Source organism: Canis lupus, chromosome 5 (genome assembly GCF_011100685.1).
Source record: "Canis lupus familiaris isolate Mischka breed German Shepherd chromosome 5, alternate assembly UU_Cfam_GSD_1.0, whole genome shotgun sequence".
In the NCBI taxonomy this organism is placed as follows: Eukaryota; Metazoa; Chordata; class Mammalia; order Carnivora; family Canidae; genus Canis; species Canis lupus.
The window spans coordinates 5,648,504-5,668,849 of record NC_049226.1 but is presented as its reverse complement, the minus strand read 5'-3'; the positions used below and the strand labels follow the sequence as shown (position 1 = coordinate 5,668,849).

Below are 20,346 nucleotides of genomic sequence, written 5' to 3'. Positions count from 1 at the left end.
TAAGAGCTGAAGTGAACTATGTTACTTTAGTATTTTCACATTTATTAGTAGGGATATTGACAAGAGATACAAAAATTAACTTATTTTTAGTATACACTGTCATATGTCCTGAAAGGATCTTTGGGCAACCAAGAAACAGTTTTGGAACCAGTTTAGTAAAAACTCATGCCAGGGAAAATGTGATGTAATTCTTATTTAGTTTATTGCTTTGAGGATCAATTAAATTAGTCCAAACTGACCAACAAAGTCTTTACTTGAAATCAAACTCAGAAACTAAGCTGTAATTCCCTAGAATAATTCTACAAACCTTTTAAAGAAATATTTCTAGATAGTTGAGCAAGATTCTAACATGACTCAAATGTAAGTCACAAAATAAACAACTAAAAACACTTTTTTCCAGTACTATAGAACCTTTGTAATTTTCCTTCTGCATAATATAAAGAAGTTTAACATTTTAGGATGAATAATAACATAAAGGAAGTTCTTTAAGTCAGTAATGAAAATATACATAAATAATTCTGATGATTTTTTTTGATCTTGCAAAAAAACATCCTCCAAATCAGAGTAAAGGAGTTTCTGTATGTCGAACTTAAGAGTAAGTTTTTACTTGATGAAATAGAACATATCCAAGAAATTCTGTCCAATTTCTATTTCTATCTCTGAAAATCTTCTGGTCTATATGTTAGATCTCCCTCAACCTGGCTCTATCCATGGCCTATTTCAACCCCAGTGATGAAAAAGATACACTGAATCCTAAACCAGCTATTTAAATAAAATGCAAGACAATCTAAACATAGTAATATCTATGATACAGTAATATCATAGCAATAATTATAGTATAGCTAATATACATTGAGTGTTTATGCCAGTGCTTTACATGTGTTAACCAATCTAAACTCAGCTTCTGTTAGCATCACACTCTAAATGATTTATACTCAAAATATAAACCAGTATCTGATCACTAGAATTTTCTTCTTAAAAGGCATAAGAACATGGGGTGCCTTCGTGGTTCAGTTGGTTAAGTGTCTGCCTTTGGCTCAGGTCCTGATCCAGGGTCCTGGGATGGAGCCCCACATGGGGTTCCCTGCTCAGCGGGGAGCATGCTTCTCCCTCTCCCTCTGTTCCTACTCCCTGCCCCACTCATGTTCTCTCTTTCACTCTGCTCTTTCTCTCACTCTCTCAAAAAAAAAAAAAAAAAGTCACAAGAAAAAAGTATATTAAATAAAATCTAATCTCCCATTACATTTGCCGTGATGACTTTTAAATGTGATAAAGATTATCAGAATAATGACTCTTTTCTACTTTCCTCTCTTCTATGAATCCAGCTCTAATTAACAAGATGACCTAAGATCAATATTTCAATTCCCCTTCTTTAGTTTATTAGGTGGTATCCTATACTATTTAAACATATGGTTTTTGTATGTGGTAAAAATATTCAGTTAAACATAAAATGTTAGCAACTCTATTTGAAGATTTACAAATACATACTTGAACCAATAGCCTAGTAACTAAAAGCATTTATGCCTTTCCAATAATAGAACAAATAGTCCAGTGAAGGTTGTCTATCCAATCATACCTATTATTATCCAAGCATGAGCAGGTGAAAACATACCGAACTAAGAATGTGGAGCTCGGTTGTTAGTCCTGATTCTGCCAATAACTTGCTGTAGGATTTTAGATAAGATAATTAACCAGTCTAGATGTCAGTTTAATAATATGATAAATGAAAAGTTTACCCAGGCGATTTATGAATTTGAAATTTCCTGAAAATACCTGAGAAATCATTAAATACTCTGACAAAATTAAACATTAGAATGCCACAGAAAGCTCTAAAGTGTGTGGAAAATGACTTTACTGTAGGAAAAATCATCAGAATGAAAAAAAAGGACATCATTTAAAACTACATTGAAGAGCTATGTAAAAATATAATTTGGGCCTTCTAAAACATCCTAGAAAAAGCTGGTCTAAAAATTTGAGATAGAAAGATCACTATTAATAATGTTACTGTTTTATGCACAGTATATTAGGCTTAACACTTGTTAAGTAAAAATAATTTTAACTAAGTTATTTTATTTTTCTCCACAAAAATTTAAAATAGTAGTAATGAGTTCTTACATAACTAATTTATACAACATGCTTATATAACTATTTCCAGAACTTGATGCATCATTCTACTATCGTAAATTGTTAAAGGCATTCACAATTGTTGATTATATCATATGACATACTAGTATTTCTTTGATTTGCTAGCAAACCCTTGGTAAACAGTACAGTGGCCGCTTATAGTATGTTTTGACTAGAAAATGTCATATATTTTATATAGATTTTATATATTTTATTAAGATATATTTTATAAAGATTAATTTTTGAATTAGGTGTCCAGAATTTACTGCAATGATAGAAAAAATGTAAATATTATCTGTAGGTTCTGAAAACTTATTTCTATCATATTTGTCCTCAAAACTCAAAACCCTTACTGTCTCCCTAGGAAATACTTCTCATTTTTAAAGTAGGAATACAGCAGTTATATATTTTATAAAGATTAATTTTTGAATTAGGTGTCCAGAATTTACTGCAATGATAGAAAAAATGTAAATATTATCTGTAGGTTCTGAAAACTTATTTCTATCATATTTGTCCTCAAAACTCAAAACCCTTACTGTCTCCCTAGGAAATACTTCTCATTTTTAAAGTAGGAATACAGCAGTTTCAGCCTTGAATTTCATACCTCTCTCTCCGTCCACCACCAAAAGTAGATATCCAGGAAAATCTTTAGCTAAATTTGAGTATTAAATCTTAATAATCTGTTGAAATTGTTGTGAAACAAGAAAGTACAGAATCACTTTTGATCAATGCATCATAAACATTCACTTTGGAGGTTAAGAGAAAAAACACAGTTCTCTAACTGATGTGTGTAACAGCTGCAAGAACTACACCACAGAGCAAGTATCTGAGCCCAGCTCAGGGATGAGGTTCTGGAATGTGGACAACTCTCCCTAACAGTTTTGATATCTATCTGTACATTCCAATCTCAAAGGGAGGAAACCAGGTATTTGAGAAATGTCATGTACAATGCTACATTAAAAATAGCATTGACAGTAATGGCTCTTGATTGAAAAACTGGAAAGCTACTAACAGTTACATAAGTCAAGTATGCTTCCATTTACTTATGAGAGAGAAGAGGCATTTCAAAAGGCATTACTCTCTGGAATGCAGATGGATGACGCTAAGGCATCCAGAAGATAAATCTATAGTAAAGTTTAGAGAAGAATCTTTCAGACACAGAAAAGATAAGAACAGTTCATTTGGAAAAAGAGAAGTAGAAACAAGCAACAAATTGCTTCTTCAGAATATCCAGCACAACTCTCAGGCCAATGGCATGCCTGTGGTTAAGAAAAATATTTGAGTATCTGAATAAAAATGTATCTCTTTTTCAGAGTTAAGAATGAAACCAAAGCAACATCTGGTTGTTGCTTTTCCTAGAGGAGTACACAAACAGATATAAATTAGAAAGGGCATGGTATGTTAAATCCTTATAAACCACAGTTCCCTTGGGAAAATGGTCATCAGGTTAAGATAAGAAACTCTCATTATTTATGTTGAACATTTACTTTTCCAGGAGCTATAAATTTCAGTAATATCAGAGAAGGCTCAAATTCAGCTTATCTGATTTTAGGGTGATATAAATAAGCTATACGTTCTTCTTGCTAAAATTGATAGAATCTTATTTTAAAATCTAAATTACAAATTAAAATAAATGTGACTTGTTCTATTCCCCAAGTCTGTATAAAAAAGCAAAAAAAATTTTTTAACTTGGTGACTTTACCACCTCAGTTATTATATAAAAGACTCTGACTAATTGCATTTCTAAATACAGAACAAAAAGATTTGCATTTTAGCAGAGAAGAGTAGGAGGAAACATGAGGTAGATATAAATTCCTGACACTAAAGGATTCTAACACAGGAATGGGATATAATATACCGATTATAGAAGTATCTCTAATAAGGATTTCAAAAACCAAGATTTTTTTTTTTCCAGGATGAACTACTACCATTTGATATGAAGCTTTAAAACTATTTCAGGAAGACATTTATCCATATATTCTCTCTTATAAAAATTAAACTAACTACATATTCTTAGTAATTCAGTAACATCAAAGTAAGAAGACTTTCAAAAATCCTACGTGAAGTTCTAGAAATCTGAAAATTGAGAAATCTTAATGTGAAACCTCTTTTCTTGAAATTAATTTTTTTAGATTCAAAACAGATTAAATGTAGATTAAAGTATAATCATATTCACTTTGATGTCATATAATCCTCTGCACTTTATTAAGCTACAAAGTTTGATGTGGAACACTGATACGATCATAGGTCATTTTTTGTTTGTTTTTGTGGGTTGGGGTTTTTTGTTTTTTGGGGATTTTTTTGGCAGGAGCTGCAGGCGAAAGTTTCTATATTTGGAAAGCACGGAACTGATAATGAGGACTCCTTATTTAAAGGCAAAAGTCAGAAGCCTGCCCTACATAAAAAAGGACCATTAGCGTGGAGAATAAGTTACGGATTTGGGAGTCAGACAGACTTGAGGACTTGAACCGACTCTCTGACCACTTCCCAATTTGCAAGCTCTTGAGCATATTACCTATTTAAGTCTCAATTCCCACAAATACACAATGAGAATGACAATAATAACACCAATCAGTCAGGGTTACTATAATACTTATGTGAAATTATATATACCAAGACACTTACCTTGAGTAAGTGTCAATAAGCAGGAGTTATTTTAACTACTATAAGTTCTCTTTACCTTTGGTCTAAAAATCTTTAGAGTCCTCCACAGCACCGGGCTACCAGAACCTGAGTCAGCTTTCCAAACCAGGCTCAATCAAATCTGGTTGTACCTCCCAGATTCAGAGCTAAGACCACTAAGGAAGGATGCACACAAACATGGGATCGCTCTCTAGACCTTCTTCCTATAATCATCTTAAATGTAAACTAACCTGAGAAACTAGATTTCTGCTCTCTTCTACTGAATATCATATAGTACTACCTGATATTTAAAAAAAAAAAACAAGTTATAGTATCAAACCATTATCCTATGAGCAACAGGTGCTTTTTAAAAAACTGACAATGAGAAATTCAGAGCTATAAATTCTGAATTTCTACCATTTATGGTTTTAAAAAATTAAAATACTGATGTCATTAAATTGGTAGTGGAACATTCCTGAAAAATGTGCAGCTGCTTAAAAGGGCTGATCTGTGTGATACAGAGAAAATTCCAGTTTCCATGCTATCTTAATGAAAAGCATTTATCACCAAAGTCTAAGGAAACACCATAAATATGGTGCTAAAAAAAAAATCTGCAACAGAAAAAAGTTAATACACATATTTTATGGACAGAGATGGTTCTCCTTATTAATACCAATGAGGAAAAACGATACACGGTATTTGAAGTCAAAAGGCAGGAGAGTTACTTCCTTATGCTAATTTGAACAGCCTTTTCATACGGTCTGCTAAATTCTTTTTAGCAAATCAGTTCAGATATTTGCTGCCTATTTTCCACTAATCAACAATTGAAATATTCTTAACCCACCAGGAAAGATTTTTTTAATATACTGCTTGTTTATGATACAAAGGTATGGTGTTTTAATCATGAAGTCTAGAAAAACATTAAGAAATAAGCTGATTTGAAATAGAAAAATGAGTATTTCCTGAAACTGGCTGGGAAAGTAAGATAAATTGCCCAATACCTATGTGGTACAATCTACTTCAAAAAATGATCACCTCTCTACCAAGATGACAAATACTAAAGCTCAATTATTCAATTTCTGAATAATTAAATAACAAACCATCCACCTAAAAGCAACCAAGGAAACATGTGCCCAAATAAAATGTAAAAATAGACTCAGCGAGATATTCTGAATGTTGCTGGGGACAAACATTTGAATAACTAATAGATCCTTACCTCCTTCTGGCTGTGGCACAGGGTTTAGGATCAATACTTAAAATTATTCCCACTGCCTGTACTTAGCAGTGGGTCGGACAGGACACAACAGCTCTGTGTTCCGGGCAACAGCATGCAGAATGAATCACAGTCACGCAGCTCAGACCTTATCCACCGCAGGGTAACTCCGAGTCAGGTCTCCACGGCAACTTTGGGCTCTGGCTCCGTGTCCAGGCACCACCTTTCTGCAGTTTTCTTTGCCGGGTTTGGTCCCTACCAAGGCAAGCCGGCTTGTGTGTGGGCACGAGGCTCGCCTTCAGGAGCTTACTCCTTCCTCTCTGAGCACCTACTGCTTCTGCAGCACCACAGCAACGGCCCAGCCCAAACTCACACCCGCAGAACAGGCTTCGCCAGTATAGCTCCACCCATCCACCTCACACAGGTGAGTAGTCCTGCTCAACAAACACCAGTAGGAAACTGGCATTGACTGTGCTTGTGATCTTTCAGAAAGTTACTTATCCTTTGGTTGTTTGTATTTGCTATCTAGAGGGGAGACAGTGTATCCAATAAAAATGAAGCCTTTTAGGCCCAAATGAAATAAGAAAAGTAATTGATCAAGCAGGAAGTATTGCCAGGAAAAGGCTGAATCACTCAACTAGCAGCAACCTGTGATTGTTATTCCACTAACAGGTAGAAAAGCAAAAAAGTATCAGTTTACACTGCCTGTGTGTGAACAATTCTGAAACAACAATCTGGTAAGCATCTATTAGGAGAAATAAAGAAGGGCTTTTCAGAATTGAAAAATCTAGAATTAAATTTTCCTGAGTGTGACCTCCTCCTTTATATGTGACCCAAGGGTTCCAATTGTAATGCTCCTTATGTAAGTATTCAAGAGATTTGATATTCAAACTAAGTAACAGTATTATACTGTGTTTACCTACTTAAAATTATTTGAAGAAATAAGTTAATTGTAAGAGACTAACATATTTTCTGTTACAAATGACTTTACTAATATCAATGTAAATCCACGGTCAGATATTTGCCCTTAATAAACAAAATAATGCTAGACACAATTCTAAGTATTTTACAGTTAGTCTTCACTAGAACCTTATGAAGCTCATTCTAATATTGTTCCCATCTTGGAGATGAGGACATCAAGGTAGAGGGCTTAAGGTCACACAAGTAGGAACTGTCAGGTTCAAGATACCCAGAGTATCCACCAGGCACCACGCCAAAATCTTCTGCTATTGATCTAATTTATTATCTTCTTCCTTTCTGACCATAGCTCTGAATATAAAATTGTTGATAAGTGGAAGGCCACAGTAAGAGAAACAATGAATTAATATAATTTTAAAATAGTGAAAAACGATGGAGAATTCCAATATGTGGCAGGAACAGAACATGTTAATTTTTACCAGTGGAACAGCTGTGGATTTATGGCTTTTGTTGAATAGGAAATGAAGTTTTTAAAGTTTATTCAGAGTGGAGAAGGCAAAGCCTCCCTTTAAAAAAAAAAATTGAGACTAAAAAACAGCCTTCTTCCCACCCTTTCCTTGGTTACTACTAAAAACAACAAGCGGCGGATGGCAAGGGAAAGAGAACAGGAAAGCAAAGGAAGGAAAGAAAAAAAGGGGGAGGGGAGACACATGCTGTAGAAAAGCCATCTGGGGACACACAGTACAACTCCTCTGCCCCTTGTGTTACCTAACTTCTAAGCACGGATAGGAATAAATAAATTCTCCAAGAGTTTGACAGAGTGCAGGAGAATTCCATAATTAATAACAGTAACTTTCTCCTGAAACCCAAAAGGAGTTTCTACAGTGCATAAAAATACACGTAGGAAAATGAGAGTATGCAAAAACTGCTGAGTGTGGAGTAAGGTCCATAATCTTGTTCACTGCAATGTGACAACATCAATTTCCTGGTTTGGATAATGTGCTATATGTTATATAAGATGTTAAAACTGGGAGAAGCCTTGTGCAAATCCACATATGTTCTCATTTACTCCTATTATAATAAAAGCTAAACATATTAAATACATATTTGTTTTGAGAGAGAAAACAATAAACTCTATATTCAATGTTTGAGAGCAGGGCAAATTCTGGATTTTGAGTTAATTAATTGCGGTTAATTTAATCGAGATTAAATGAGTTAATCTATGTCTTGGTACAGTACCTGGCACACAGTAAGAGCTACATAAGTGTTGGCCACAGTTAGCATAAGATGTCAGAGGATGTCAGTAAATCCCAGTTGTGAAACCACAGGCAAGCTGTCTGACCCCCTCAGGCTCAGCAGCTCCATTTGTTAACATGAGGTGTGGATGGGGATAGAAATGTATCTCCTCTCCCCAATACCTCACAGGATTGTGTCAAGATTCAAATTCCAATTTACATAATGGAAATACAAATATCCATACCCTCTAAGGCATTTTACAGATATGTGCTAGTATGACTCTTCTACCTTTTTTTTCCCTGATACAGAGTATGAAAATATTATATTTTGTTGCTTGCAATGTATTCAGAAAGAAAACTTCCCAGGGCCTTCTAGCATTTTGTACTCTCTTGCATCAATGCCTCCTAGGGTACCGATTCTAATATCTGATTCTTGAAGGATTAGCCTCCAGAATATGAGCATATGCTCAATACAACACTGCGCATAAGTAAAAACCTACACTTACTTTACTTGATATAAAATGTCTGGTCACTTCATAATAAAGTGACATGTTAACGAAACACGGTTACAGAAGAGCAAAGTGCTAGAAACTCAAAGAAAGAAAACAGAAGCAATCCAGGAGCAAATAAACGAAAATAAAGGGGAAAAAAATCTAGAATTAGGCAAAATTGGTAAAAAATAAAAAATAAAAAATTAGTAAAACAACAAAGGAAGCAACACACTAGAGGACCAGGTCCCTAAAAGAAAACAACACAAAAAAAAAATTTATTTCAAAATTATATTACAAATTTGGGCTAATTTGTTACCTTATAAACTACTTCTTAATATAAGCATTTCATCAGTATTACATCTAATTACTAAATCTTTTCCCCAAATGAAAGCCTCAGCTACTTCTATGTAGCTGTCACCAATAAAAGACAAAAATTTATAACACAAACTTTATTCAAGTGACCCCATCCAAAGAGGCTCCCTCCCCCACCAGATCCCATGAGATTCTGTAACTCATTTAATGTAATTCATTTCTCTCTCTACTATACTGTGACATGCTGACAGATCTTACCAACAAATAATATATTAATTTCATATCTACAGAAACTAAATCTAAATCCAGTGGTGACACTGGAACTTAAAATAATATATCAGCAGATAAACATATATCAATACATAATACAGCTGACATTTATTAAATATCCAGGGGCTTTAAAGCCTTATCCCTAATCTTCAAAGGAATCTTGCCTCACTTTTTAGGTAAGGTAATTAAATGTCAGAGAAACCAAATGATGTGCACCCACCCACAGTAAAGTGTGGCACGAGGATTAAAACTTAAGGTTGGAGCCTATGCTCTTGTTTCTTCAAATGTGCTGCTTTTCACACATAAACATAAATTGAATAAAATGTCAAAGTTAAAGCTATTGTCAAAACATATCTATTTTATGGAGTGGTTGCACTGAGAAGGATGGCGTTAAGGGGAAATACAATAATATTTTCATATTTCATAAAGTAACACATGTTTACTATAAAGGAGTTAAAAAATAGAGAAGTAAACAGAGAAAAAATGAAATGTCTCTTGCTATCGCCATAATCTCATTGCCCTTTCAAATCAGGCTTGTGTCCTTCTAGATCCTCTTCTATGAAATTACAGTGGGGCTATACTATGCTGTGATTTGATTTTTCATTTAATAATACATCACAGAAAAAAATTCCATACACCTCTACCTCTGTTTTTGATAGCTGCAGAGTATTTCACAGTATGGAAATGCCAAATCTATTTTGAAAATGTTATTTACAACATTTGAATAATAAAGCAATACTGCAAAGAACATTCATCTGGATGGGAGGTATACTTAAAAGATGCAAAGTGACCAATTCAAAAATGACAAAAGGACTTCAAAAGGCATTTCTCTACAAATGGCCAATAAGCACATAAAAAGATGCTCAACATTATTACCTTCTTGTATAATCACCACCAGGATCAACAAAACATTAGCAGTACTCTAGAATCATCTCTCCTACCTATCCCAATCATCTATCCCCTTCCTTCCATTCTGACTTCTAACACTACAGAATGGCCCTGAGCTCTATGATTCTGAACTCTCTCTTCATGTGGAATTATACAGCATATGTATGTATGTACAGCAGGCTTCAACATGTATTCAACTCAACATTTATTTTTGTGAAATTCATCCGTATTATTGCATATAACCATAATTCATTTCATTTTCATTGGTATAGAAGAATCCATTCAATGAACATGTCTTCATTTATCCATTCCATTATAGATATACCTTTGAGTTTTTCAAGTTTTTTGAGAATTAGGACTAAAGTTGCTATAAACATTCTATATATAGCTAAGAGTGAAACTGCTGCATCACATGGAGTGTGTCAAATTCAGTATATAATGCCAAACAATGATTGTCCCACATTACACTCCTACCAGCAGTGTGTGAGAATTCCTACTGATGTATATATCCTTGCCAACCTTTGGTATTGTTATTCTTATATTTTAACCATCCTGGTGGGTATGCATTAAAGAGTGCAAGATTTTAATTTGCATTTCCCTAAAGACTAATGATGTTGACCTTCTTGTCATATGCCTACTAAAGTACCTGTTCAAGTTTTTACTCAATTAAACAAATCAGTTTATTAGTCTATTTCATATTGACTCTTTGCATACTTGTGTTATGTGACCTTTGTCAAATATCTTTCTCATTTTGTGACTTGCCCTCTTCATATCTTAATAAGGGCATTAGGATGAAGTTCTGAACTTTAATTAAGTTTAATTATTAAGCTTTTCAGTTATGATTACTGCTTAGGTCTACCTCAAGATCATGAAAACAGGTCAGGAAGATATTCTACTATATATTATCTTCTAAAAGTTTTATTGTTTTACCTCTCACATATAGATCTGTAATTCTCCTGGAAATGATTTGGTATACCAAATTAAATAAGAATCATAAATATATAAAACTCAAGGTAACCTAGCACCATTTATTGAAATGACTATCCTTTTGACAATGCTCTACAATGCCACCTTTGTCATAAATCAAGTATCTATACATTCACAGGTTTGTTTCTGGACTCTCTTCTCTTCCACTCATCTATTTATCTACCTTTGAATCAATACCATCATCTTATTTACTATTTATTTATTTGTGAGAGACAGAGAGAGAGAAAGAGAGGCAGAGATATGGGCAGAGGGAGAAACAGGCTCCATGCAGGGAGCCTGATGCAGGACTCCATCCCGGGACTCCAGAACAACACCCTGAGCTGAAGGCAGACGTTCAACCAGAGCCACCCAGGCATCCCAATACCATCATCTTAATAAGCAAAGTTTTAACAATAAGTCTGGGGTACCTGGGTGGTGCAGTCAACTGAGTGTCCAACTCCTGGTTTGGGCTCAGGTTGTGATCTCGGGATAGTGGGATTCAGCTCTGTGCCCCACTCCGTGCTTATCACAGAGGAGTTGGCTTGGGATTCTCTCCCCCTCTTCCCCTGCCTGCTCCTACCACTCTCACTCTCTCTAATAAATAAGTCTTTTAAAAAACCCAACAAATATTGATGTTTAAAATAGTAAGTTTCCCACTTTTCTGTTCTTCAAAACTGTCTTGTGTGTTTGGGGCTCTGCATTTCCATATAAATTTTAGAATCAGTTTAGGATTGGTTGTCAATTTCACAAAAGTCCTAACTCAAAACCTGGGGCATTTATCAGCAACTCTGCCCCATTGGGCTCTGAACTCCAATTTCTATTCCCCTGGCACTGTGACTTTCTCTACTCCATCAGGAGATACACTAGGGGAATAATGCTTCCATATACATGGATTACTCTTCAGGATTTCCTTTCTCTGCTTAACCTTAGCTCTGTAAGTGTTTACTGCCTTATTAACTTTCCATTGCTTCAAAGAGGTATTTTAAAATTTCTGTCCAAACTTTGTTTTCAGAAGAAACATTTTGTTTAAATTCCCTAGTTGTTCATTTTAAGAAGTTCATACTTCGAAAATAAGCTTTGCTTTGCTTTTCTCTTACCCTCTCTCCCTACCTTCCCCCCCTTCTTCCTCCACCCCTCTTTCTTCTTTTTGTCTACACAAAAAGGTAGATAATGTGAGAAAATGAGGAGTTCCACCATAGAAATTATAGAACAGACAAATGTTGATCTAAGAAATAAAATATGTAAGAATTGAAGAGTTCATTAGACAGGCTTAAGAGAAGCCTACAGGGAGAGAAAAACCAGTGAATTTTAAGACAGGTCAATATAAAGTATCTAAACTGAGAAGAGGATGTGTGAGACAATATCAAAGAGTAAATCTGATATGTAAAAGAAAAGAGAAAGGAAAAACAGGAAAAGAGAAAGAGAAATATTGAAGAGATAATAGCTGAGAAAACTAAAAACCTGAAGAAAGTGATTAATAAATAAAACCAACTGCTCCATAAACTCCAAATAGGATAAACACAAAGAAAACCACATTTACTTTCCCTTCTCCGACCTCAACCTCATCTTCTATCAAACCATAACCGATGGTGACTGAACTGTCAATTTCTTATGGACAAACTTCTTTCTTCTTCTTTTCTTTCCTCTTCTTCTCTCCCTTTCTCCTCCTTCAATCTCATTTTACAGCACCTTCTTTTTCTTAAGGCAGCATGGATGCTTGCTTTCTTGGTCAGGACATGGTGACTCATTGATTTTTATTTTTATATACACAAATAATTGAACATATTGAGAACATTAAGAGGAGCTCCAAAGGGAAAATTTTTCCTATTGCCCTTGTTGTGTAATAATATAGGGAGCTTTAAATTTCAGTCTCAAACTATAGCTGCATCTTTCAGATTTGGCATCTAACAGTAACAGATGGCAATGTTAAAAATAAATAGAACATTCAAGTTGTTTATACTGTAGGCAAAGACAGTTTTAAAGTGTGAAACAAGCCTGAGGCTGATAGAATTCATATCATCCTTTTCAAAATATATTAAGAATGCACATTTCCTTATGCCAACCCTGCAATGTTGCTCACAAAAGATAAAATATTAGTTTGTGAAGGTATGCTGTCATTGTATGTCATCACTAATTTAAAATTAACAATGTCATACGGGTATATTAATAGAAACTTATTTTCCAAAACTATCAATAACTGAGTAATGTTGTCAAGTTTTAAAGGCTTTTGGAGGTTATCATTATTAGAAATATCACTTTCTCATTCAAAACATGAAAAAGTATTTAATTGATACAATTTAATACCAATATTAAGGTATTTTTTAGCTAAAAACTGAGTTTGCAGTATATCTCTGAGGCAGAATTATCAAGAATGACACCTAATACCTAACAAGTTAAGTTTTCACAACAGAAACATATAAAAAATGCATGAGAAACCATAATAAATTTTTGATGTTGAATTTAATAACTTCAAAATAGTCAAAAACCCATGATCACTTCAACAGATAAAGAGTATTTAACAAAAGCCAACACCTTTCATGATAATATCATTCAACAAACTAAGAAATGAAGGGTACTTCTCCAATCTTATAAAGGGCATCTATGCAAACCCCGAAGCTAACATCTTACTTAATGGTGAATGAAGGACGCTTTCTCCTAAGATCAGAAATGAGACAAAGATGGCCATTCTTAAAGGTCTTGCCAGGGAAATTGGGCAAGAAAAAGAAATAAAAAGCATCCAGATTGCAAAGGAAGAGGTAAAAATATTGCTTTTCACAGATGACTTGAACTTGTATATAGAATATCCCAAGGAATCCAACTAAAAAAATGTATTAGAATAAACCTTTCAACAAGGTTTCAGGATACATGACTAGTATATATAATTGTTTCTATGTACTTGCAATGAATATGAAAATGATATCAAGAAAATAATTCTATTTGCAATAACATCAAAAAGAAAAACATAAATTTAACAAAAAATGGAAACTTATACTCTAAAAACTACAAAACACTGAGCAAAATTAAAGAAGGTCTAAATAAATGAAAAATATCCCATGTTCATGGATTGGAAGACTTAATAAATATTGATAAGATAGTACTACTTCCCAAATTGATACACGGATTCAATACAATCCCTATCAAAATCCAGCTGACTTCTTTGTAGAAACTGACAAGCTGATTCTAAAATCCATATGGAATTTAAAAGGACCCAAAAAAGTTAAATTAATCCAGAGAAAGAATAAAATAAGAGCAAAATTTGCCACAAACAAAGGTAATCAAGACATGGTAGTACTGGTATTAAGACAGACATTTAGATCATTGGAATAGAATCAAAAGTCCAAAAATAAACTTACACATCTAAGGTCAATTAATTTTCTAAAAGAGAGTCAAGATAATTCAATGGGGAAAGAACAACCTTTTTTTCAACAAATAGTGCTATCTAGATATCTAGATGTCCAATGGAGGTGGATCTTATATCAGACACAAAAACTTACTCAAAATGAATCCTAAACTAAAATCTAATACATAAAACTATAAACTTTTTAGAAGAAAATATAGGAGTAAATCTCAACTCTAGGTGAGGCAAAGTCTTCCTAGATAAGACACTAAAAGCATACGCAACAACAACAAAAATATATTGAGCTTCATCAAATTTAAAAACTTTGATGCTTCAATGGACAGAATAAAAACAGGAAAAGACAACCCACAGAATGTGAGAAAACACTTGCAAATCATATTACCAAATAAAGGACTTGTATCTAGAATATATGAAGCACAATTACAACTCAATAATAAATGACAACCCAATTAAAAAATGGGCAAATAATCTGAACAGGTATTTCTCCAAAAACATGCAAATGGCTACTTAAGCACATAAAAAGATACTCAACATTTAGTCATCAGGAAAATGCAAATCAAACTCACAAAGATACACCACTTCATAACCACTAAGACGGCAATAATCAAAAACACAGTAACAGGGATATGGAGCAACTGAAACTCTCATACACTGCCAGGGGTATTGTAAAATGGTAAGCTACTTTGTAAAGCAACCTGGCAGTTCTTCAAAAGGTTAAACACAGAGCTAACATATCACCCAGCAGTTTTATTCCTAGACACATGCGTGAGAGATGAAAATATCTATCTAAACAAAAAACTTGTACACCAGTGTTCATAACACCATTACTCATAGCCAAAAATGGAAATGACTCAAAATGAGTGGATACACAAACTAGAGTATATCCATAAAATGGAATGCTATTTAGCCATAAAAAAGAATGAAATTCTGATACACAAATGAATCTTGAAAACATGCTAAGTCAAAGAAGCTAATAACAAAAGGTCACATATTACATGATTCTGTTTGTATGAAATATGGAAGCCTATAGAGACAGACAGTAGACTAGTAGCTGCTAGGGCCAGGGGGGAAGGAGGGGCTGGGACACTTCCTGCTAACGGATATTGGATTTGAAGTTAATGATGCCATATTTAAAAGAGAAAGAAACCTATGGTCATCACAACTGCTAATGAACATTTACTGAGCAAGTACCCACTGAGAAAATTTATTTATTTATTTTCTTTTTTAAAGAAAGATATTTATTTATTTTTAAATTTTATTTATTTACTCATGAGAGACACAGAGAGAGAGAGAGGCAGAGACACAGTCAGAGGGAGAAGCAGGCCCCATTTAGGGAGCTCAATGTGGGACTCAATCCTGGGTCTCCAGGATCACACCCTGGGCTGAAGGTGGCGCTAAACCACTGAGCCACCCGGGCTGCCTAGAAAGTTTTAATAGTGTTTACCCAAAGAAGGGAGATTAAACAGAGGATAAAGATGTCTTGAAAAGAGACTAAGAATCCTGGCTCAAGAAAAACTTCAGAGAACATAACTCTGAAGGATTTTTCTCTACGAAACAATAAAGGGAGCCTGCCTAAAATTTTAAAATTCCTAACCTCCTGTGAAGAAATAAGCTTCAAAAGGGGTTATTGCCCTTTACCTTTACCTAAATACTATAAGCAAAGATGGTCTGACGCGTGCTTTGGGGACAGAGGCAGGAAAATACTAAATAAGCTTTTTTGCCCCCTAATTCTTACAAATAGGTCCTAACCCTAGAAAATACTTTAAGGAAAACAGTCCAAATAAATTCTGAGCCCCAGATTTCTTTTTATTTTTCTTCTACTGGTGCAGAGTAGGGAGGATGGCAGAGAAAGGGAAAGGGAATATAATACAAGTAGAAATAAATTCAATTACTTCCTCTTCTCTCCAAATTCTTTGTTTTCCTTTAAACAATTTATATCACACTAAAAACTTCTAGGCTAAGTATTCTATAGAATTTGCCTAGATTAAATCACCCCCGTAAGAACAAAAACTTCCATTTTCTTGATTTCCACCCCCTGTAACACTGCTTTATTTATTCACAAAACAGTCCACATATTTACAAAGCACTGTAAATATACTAAGTAATGAAAAATGCTGTTGAAAATAGTTGTTAAAAATAAAATAGTTTGATGTTCATAGTCATTGATAAAATATACATTCCCTTTAAGTTATTAATTTTCAGCTAATCATACCATCTGTGTGAGTTCTTTAAACCTGTTATTTTTCCTTTATCACTGTGTTCTTCAATAAGCTATAATAATTATAAAAACAAATGATGACAAGGCTTAATGGACCAAGGAGTTCTTTGAAATTATCTAAAATGTTGAATGCACCTTTGTGACATGATCAATCGAGAAATAAAAATAAATTAAAAATCAAAACCACATAAAATTAAGGATGCATATTATGTCAGTAAGTGGAAAGAACAGCAAACCAAACTATGTGTTTAATGAAAAGAGAAAATCTGTTTCTATAAGCAGTTGATAAAATAACCACACTAATGGAAGAGTTTACTCACCTGGTTTTGGCACTGAGTTGGTCACTGACTGGGGAACTTTCTGATTAATTAACTCAACACAGTGTCCAGGGAAGAGTCCCACCTAAAGAAGAAAAGCAGCAAAGAGAGGATTCTAAACCGGAGCATAGACCAGTGTGTGAACACTGCCAATTCAATTCCAGTAATGTACTCCACAGTCCCTCCCAAAGGATTCTATTATTCCAAGACTCTAAATCACAGATGATACCAATTACACAAACAAATAATAAAACAATCTGTTGCTATGTGTATACAGAGTTGTGTTCTATTAGTTCAAATATCTAAGTCTGCTTTTTTCAGTTTTAGTTTTTAATTTCCCAAACTTTTTCTTTACACCAATTAAAATATTTAATCTAATACCAAGCTATACATGGACTACATACAATTTTTACCTCTTACTAACTTATGTTGCTGAAATTTCAACTTAGTTGTGTTGGTATCTCTAAGACCAACATTTACATTTATTGTCTTCTCCCTAATTTTTTTAAAAAAAATCAACACTAGGGATCCCTGGGTGGCGCAGCGGTTTGGCGCCTGCCTTTGGCCCAGGGCGCGATCCTGGAGACCCGGGATCGAATCCCACGTCGGGCTCCCAGTGCATGGAGCCTGCTTCTCCCTCTGCCTGTGTCTCTGCCTCTCTCTCTCTCTGTAACTATCATAAATAAATTAAAAAAAAAATAAAAAAAAAAATCAACACTAAACCACATTCACATTTTTTGTGCGTTTTCCCTTCATTCTCTCACAGGTTTCATGAAAAAAATGACAGGACAAAAATAAATTGGTGAAACAAGCACTCATTTCAAATCCCAGTATCTACTGTCGTGAAAGAGCTAGTAGCATATGAATAAGTGGGAAAGCAAAAGAGAAGAAACCAACCAATCTCAGCAGTAATGACAGACCCTGCTTTGAGAAACACACCACATTGACCTAGTAGCAGAACTGCCTATGGTGTTAGGTAAGGAATCCTAAGTAGTTGTATCAGGAAAATACCGAGCTCACCCACAGACCACCCAGATCATACAGAGATACACTACATAGCCAAGAGAATAAATACAGAGATAAACAGCCTGGAAACAAAAGTAAAAAGGAGGTCTTTGCCAATATTTATAGATGTTTCCTTAGATAGGAATATAATCAGGCTACCATGCAACAGATGTTGAAACTGAACATGAAAACTACATCACTTTTTACATCCCTCTGTTGACAGACTCGGGAAGAATAGAATGGTCTTCCAAAAGTTATGATTCATCATCAAGTTCTGAGCTGTATAATTTCTATCTATATGGGATTATTTTCACATATGCATTTGCTGCTTTCTTATTCCAACTTCTGGATCGATATTCCATGGTAGTTCTTAAAATTATGAAGATGTAACCAGTTATCATGAGCTGAAAAGGGGTTATTAACAAGGTATCAGTTTTGCTTAAAAGATCTCTGAATTTGGGATTCTTAAAGTCCCTATGACTTGCCTTCCAAAATGAAGCTTTAAGTGTTCATTTTACTCGTGAAATTTCATGCCATATATAATTCAACATCCTACATAGCTAAACCAGTAGAAATTCTTCCAAGATCGATTAGAACCAGGTAAGAATCACCTTGAGAAATCCTTCTCATTCTCTCTTACACAAATCAGTTATAGGAGGGTAGATGGTGTCATAGTTAATGTGCAGCCTCAAAAGTAAGAATGCCTGGGTTCAATTCTAGGTCTTTCACTCGCAAGATCAGGTTTGTGACTTAGTCTCCCTGTTTTCAGTTTCTTCATCTAAACACAGTAATAGTACCTAGTGCATAAGGATTGTTATAAGAATTAAATGGATTGGGACTCAGTGGTTGAGTGTCTGCCTTGGGCTCAGGTCGTGATCCCAGGGTCCTGGGATCGAGTCCTGCATCAGGCTCCCCACAGGAAGCTTGCTTCTCCCTCTGCCTATGTCTCTGCCTCTCTCTGTTTCTCTCATGAGTAAATAAATAAAATCTTAAAAAAAAAAAAAAAAAGGAACTAAATGGATCAGTATAAGCAAATGCATATAGTAAGCACCCACTAAGTGTTAGCATTCAATACACTAGCTACTACAAGCCTAGAGGGCTCAGGCTCCTCGGCTCCTCCATTAAGTAGATGACACAGAACACTTAGCTCCTTCTGCATGTGCGGACCAGGTTTTTTTTCCCATCAAATACTCTTTCCATAAAATTAGAATTCATTTCGATTTATAAACATTTGTTTGCAATTTTCTGGATTGAAAAGACCAGGTTCTAAACTTGGCCTGTCCATTTACTAGGCTCAGTAATCTGGAGCAAATTAGTTAACATCTGTCTCAGTTTCCTAATTTGTAAAGATGGGGATAACATTAGCTACCACAATAATTTGTGTGAAAGTATCTAATCTAGTTTCTAAACTCGAATTATCTTTCAGCAAAAAAAAAAAAACTAGTTTTCCATCACTTCCTAGACTGAACAAAGCTTAATGAACTTCTTTGGAGAACTATATCATATATATTAGCTACATCTGCATATTTTTAATTTGTCTCAGTCCATTAGGTTTAGATGTATGAGTGAACAAGCTCTTGTGTACTATGTAGAGGTCCATGGTAGTCTCATTTAATGCCTCTCTCCAATTCCTGCTCACTTGTCTCTCTTTATCATAAGTATAATAAAGGATGAAGTATAATCTTACTATTAGCTAAACAACATATTCAGCGCCCAGACTCCTTGCATCCGATTGTAGCCACAGCACATTCAAATACAGCTCTACTGCTACTATTCTATCTCCTTCCTCCTGTTGTGATGCAGGTATCAAGATTGGATCTGTAGCAACCATCATTAGAACTTAAAAGACAGGCCAAGAGAATCTTAAAAACTCCTGCCTAGCATCATTAAGTTGCTAACTCAACAGAGGCAATCAATCGCTTTTTCTGTTCACTTTTCTGTTTCTTGAAACCAAAAGCACTCCTGTTAATAAGTCTTTTATTGGGAGAGATGATTCTAGAAATTTGTGAAAGGCAAATAGATTCTATTTTCCTATTATAAAATTTCCATTGCAAAACATGAAGCTGTGTTCTCTTGAAAATATACACAAGAATGCCACTAAACCCCAGGGGGGAAAAAAAGAAAGTAACTAACCCTAAAAATACAATTAATGAACATTCACTTTTCTGATTCATACTTAAGCTAGTATTTCACCAAATATAAACAATTCTGATAAACTCAAAACGTCCAATGTTAACAGTGACTGGAACTCTGGTAATATGATCTACAAGCTATGTCATCCTGTTTCATATATTATTCCTTCTGCCGGCAGTGACAATGTCTAAAGCTCTAATTTATATGGCTGAGAAAGGTGAGGAAAATTGGGTATATTGGCAGGGATCAAAATGAGATTCAACTCCAGCAATAAGG

General features: G+C 34.6%; 1 protein-coding gene across 7 annotated transcripts in view; it reads right to left on the bottom strand.

Annotated features, from left to right (window-relative positions):
• Window positions 1-20,346, bottom strand: part of ARHGAP32 (Rho GTPase activating protein 32) — a 291,250-nt gene that overhangs the window by 52,954 nt on the left and 217,950 nt on the right. For 6 of the 7 annotated variants that reach the window (XM_038535656.1, XM_038535655.1, XM_038535653.1 and 3 more), the window contains one exon: window positions 16,936-17,017. In XM_038535656.1, the coding sequence (XP_038391584.1) occupies window positions 16,936-17,017 (82 nt within the window). Of the gene's footprint in view, window positions 1-5,962; window positions 6,302-16,935; window positions 17,018-20,346 lie in introns of those variants that run through there. The other variant, XM_038535659.1, reaches the window with a different exon arrangement.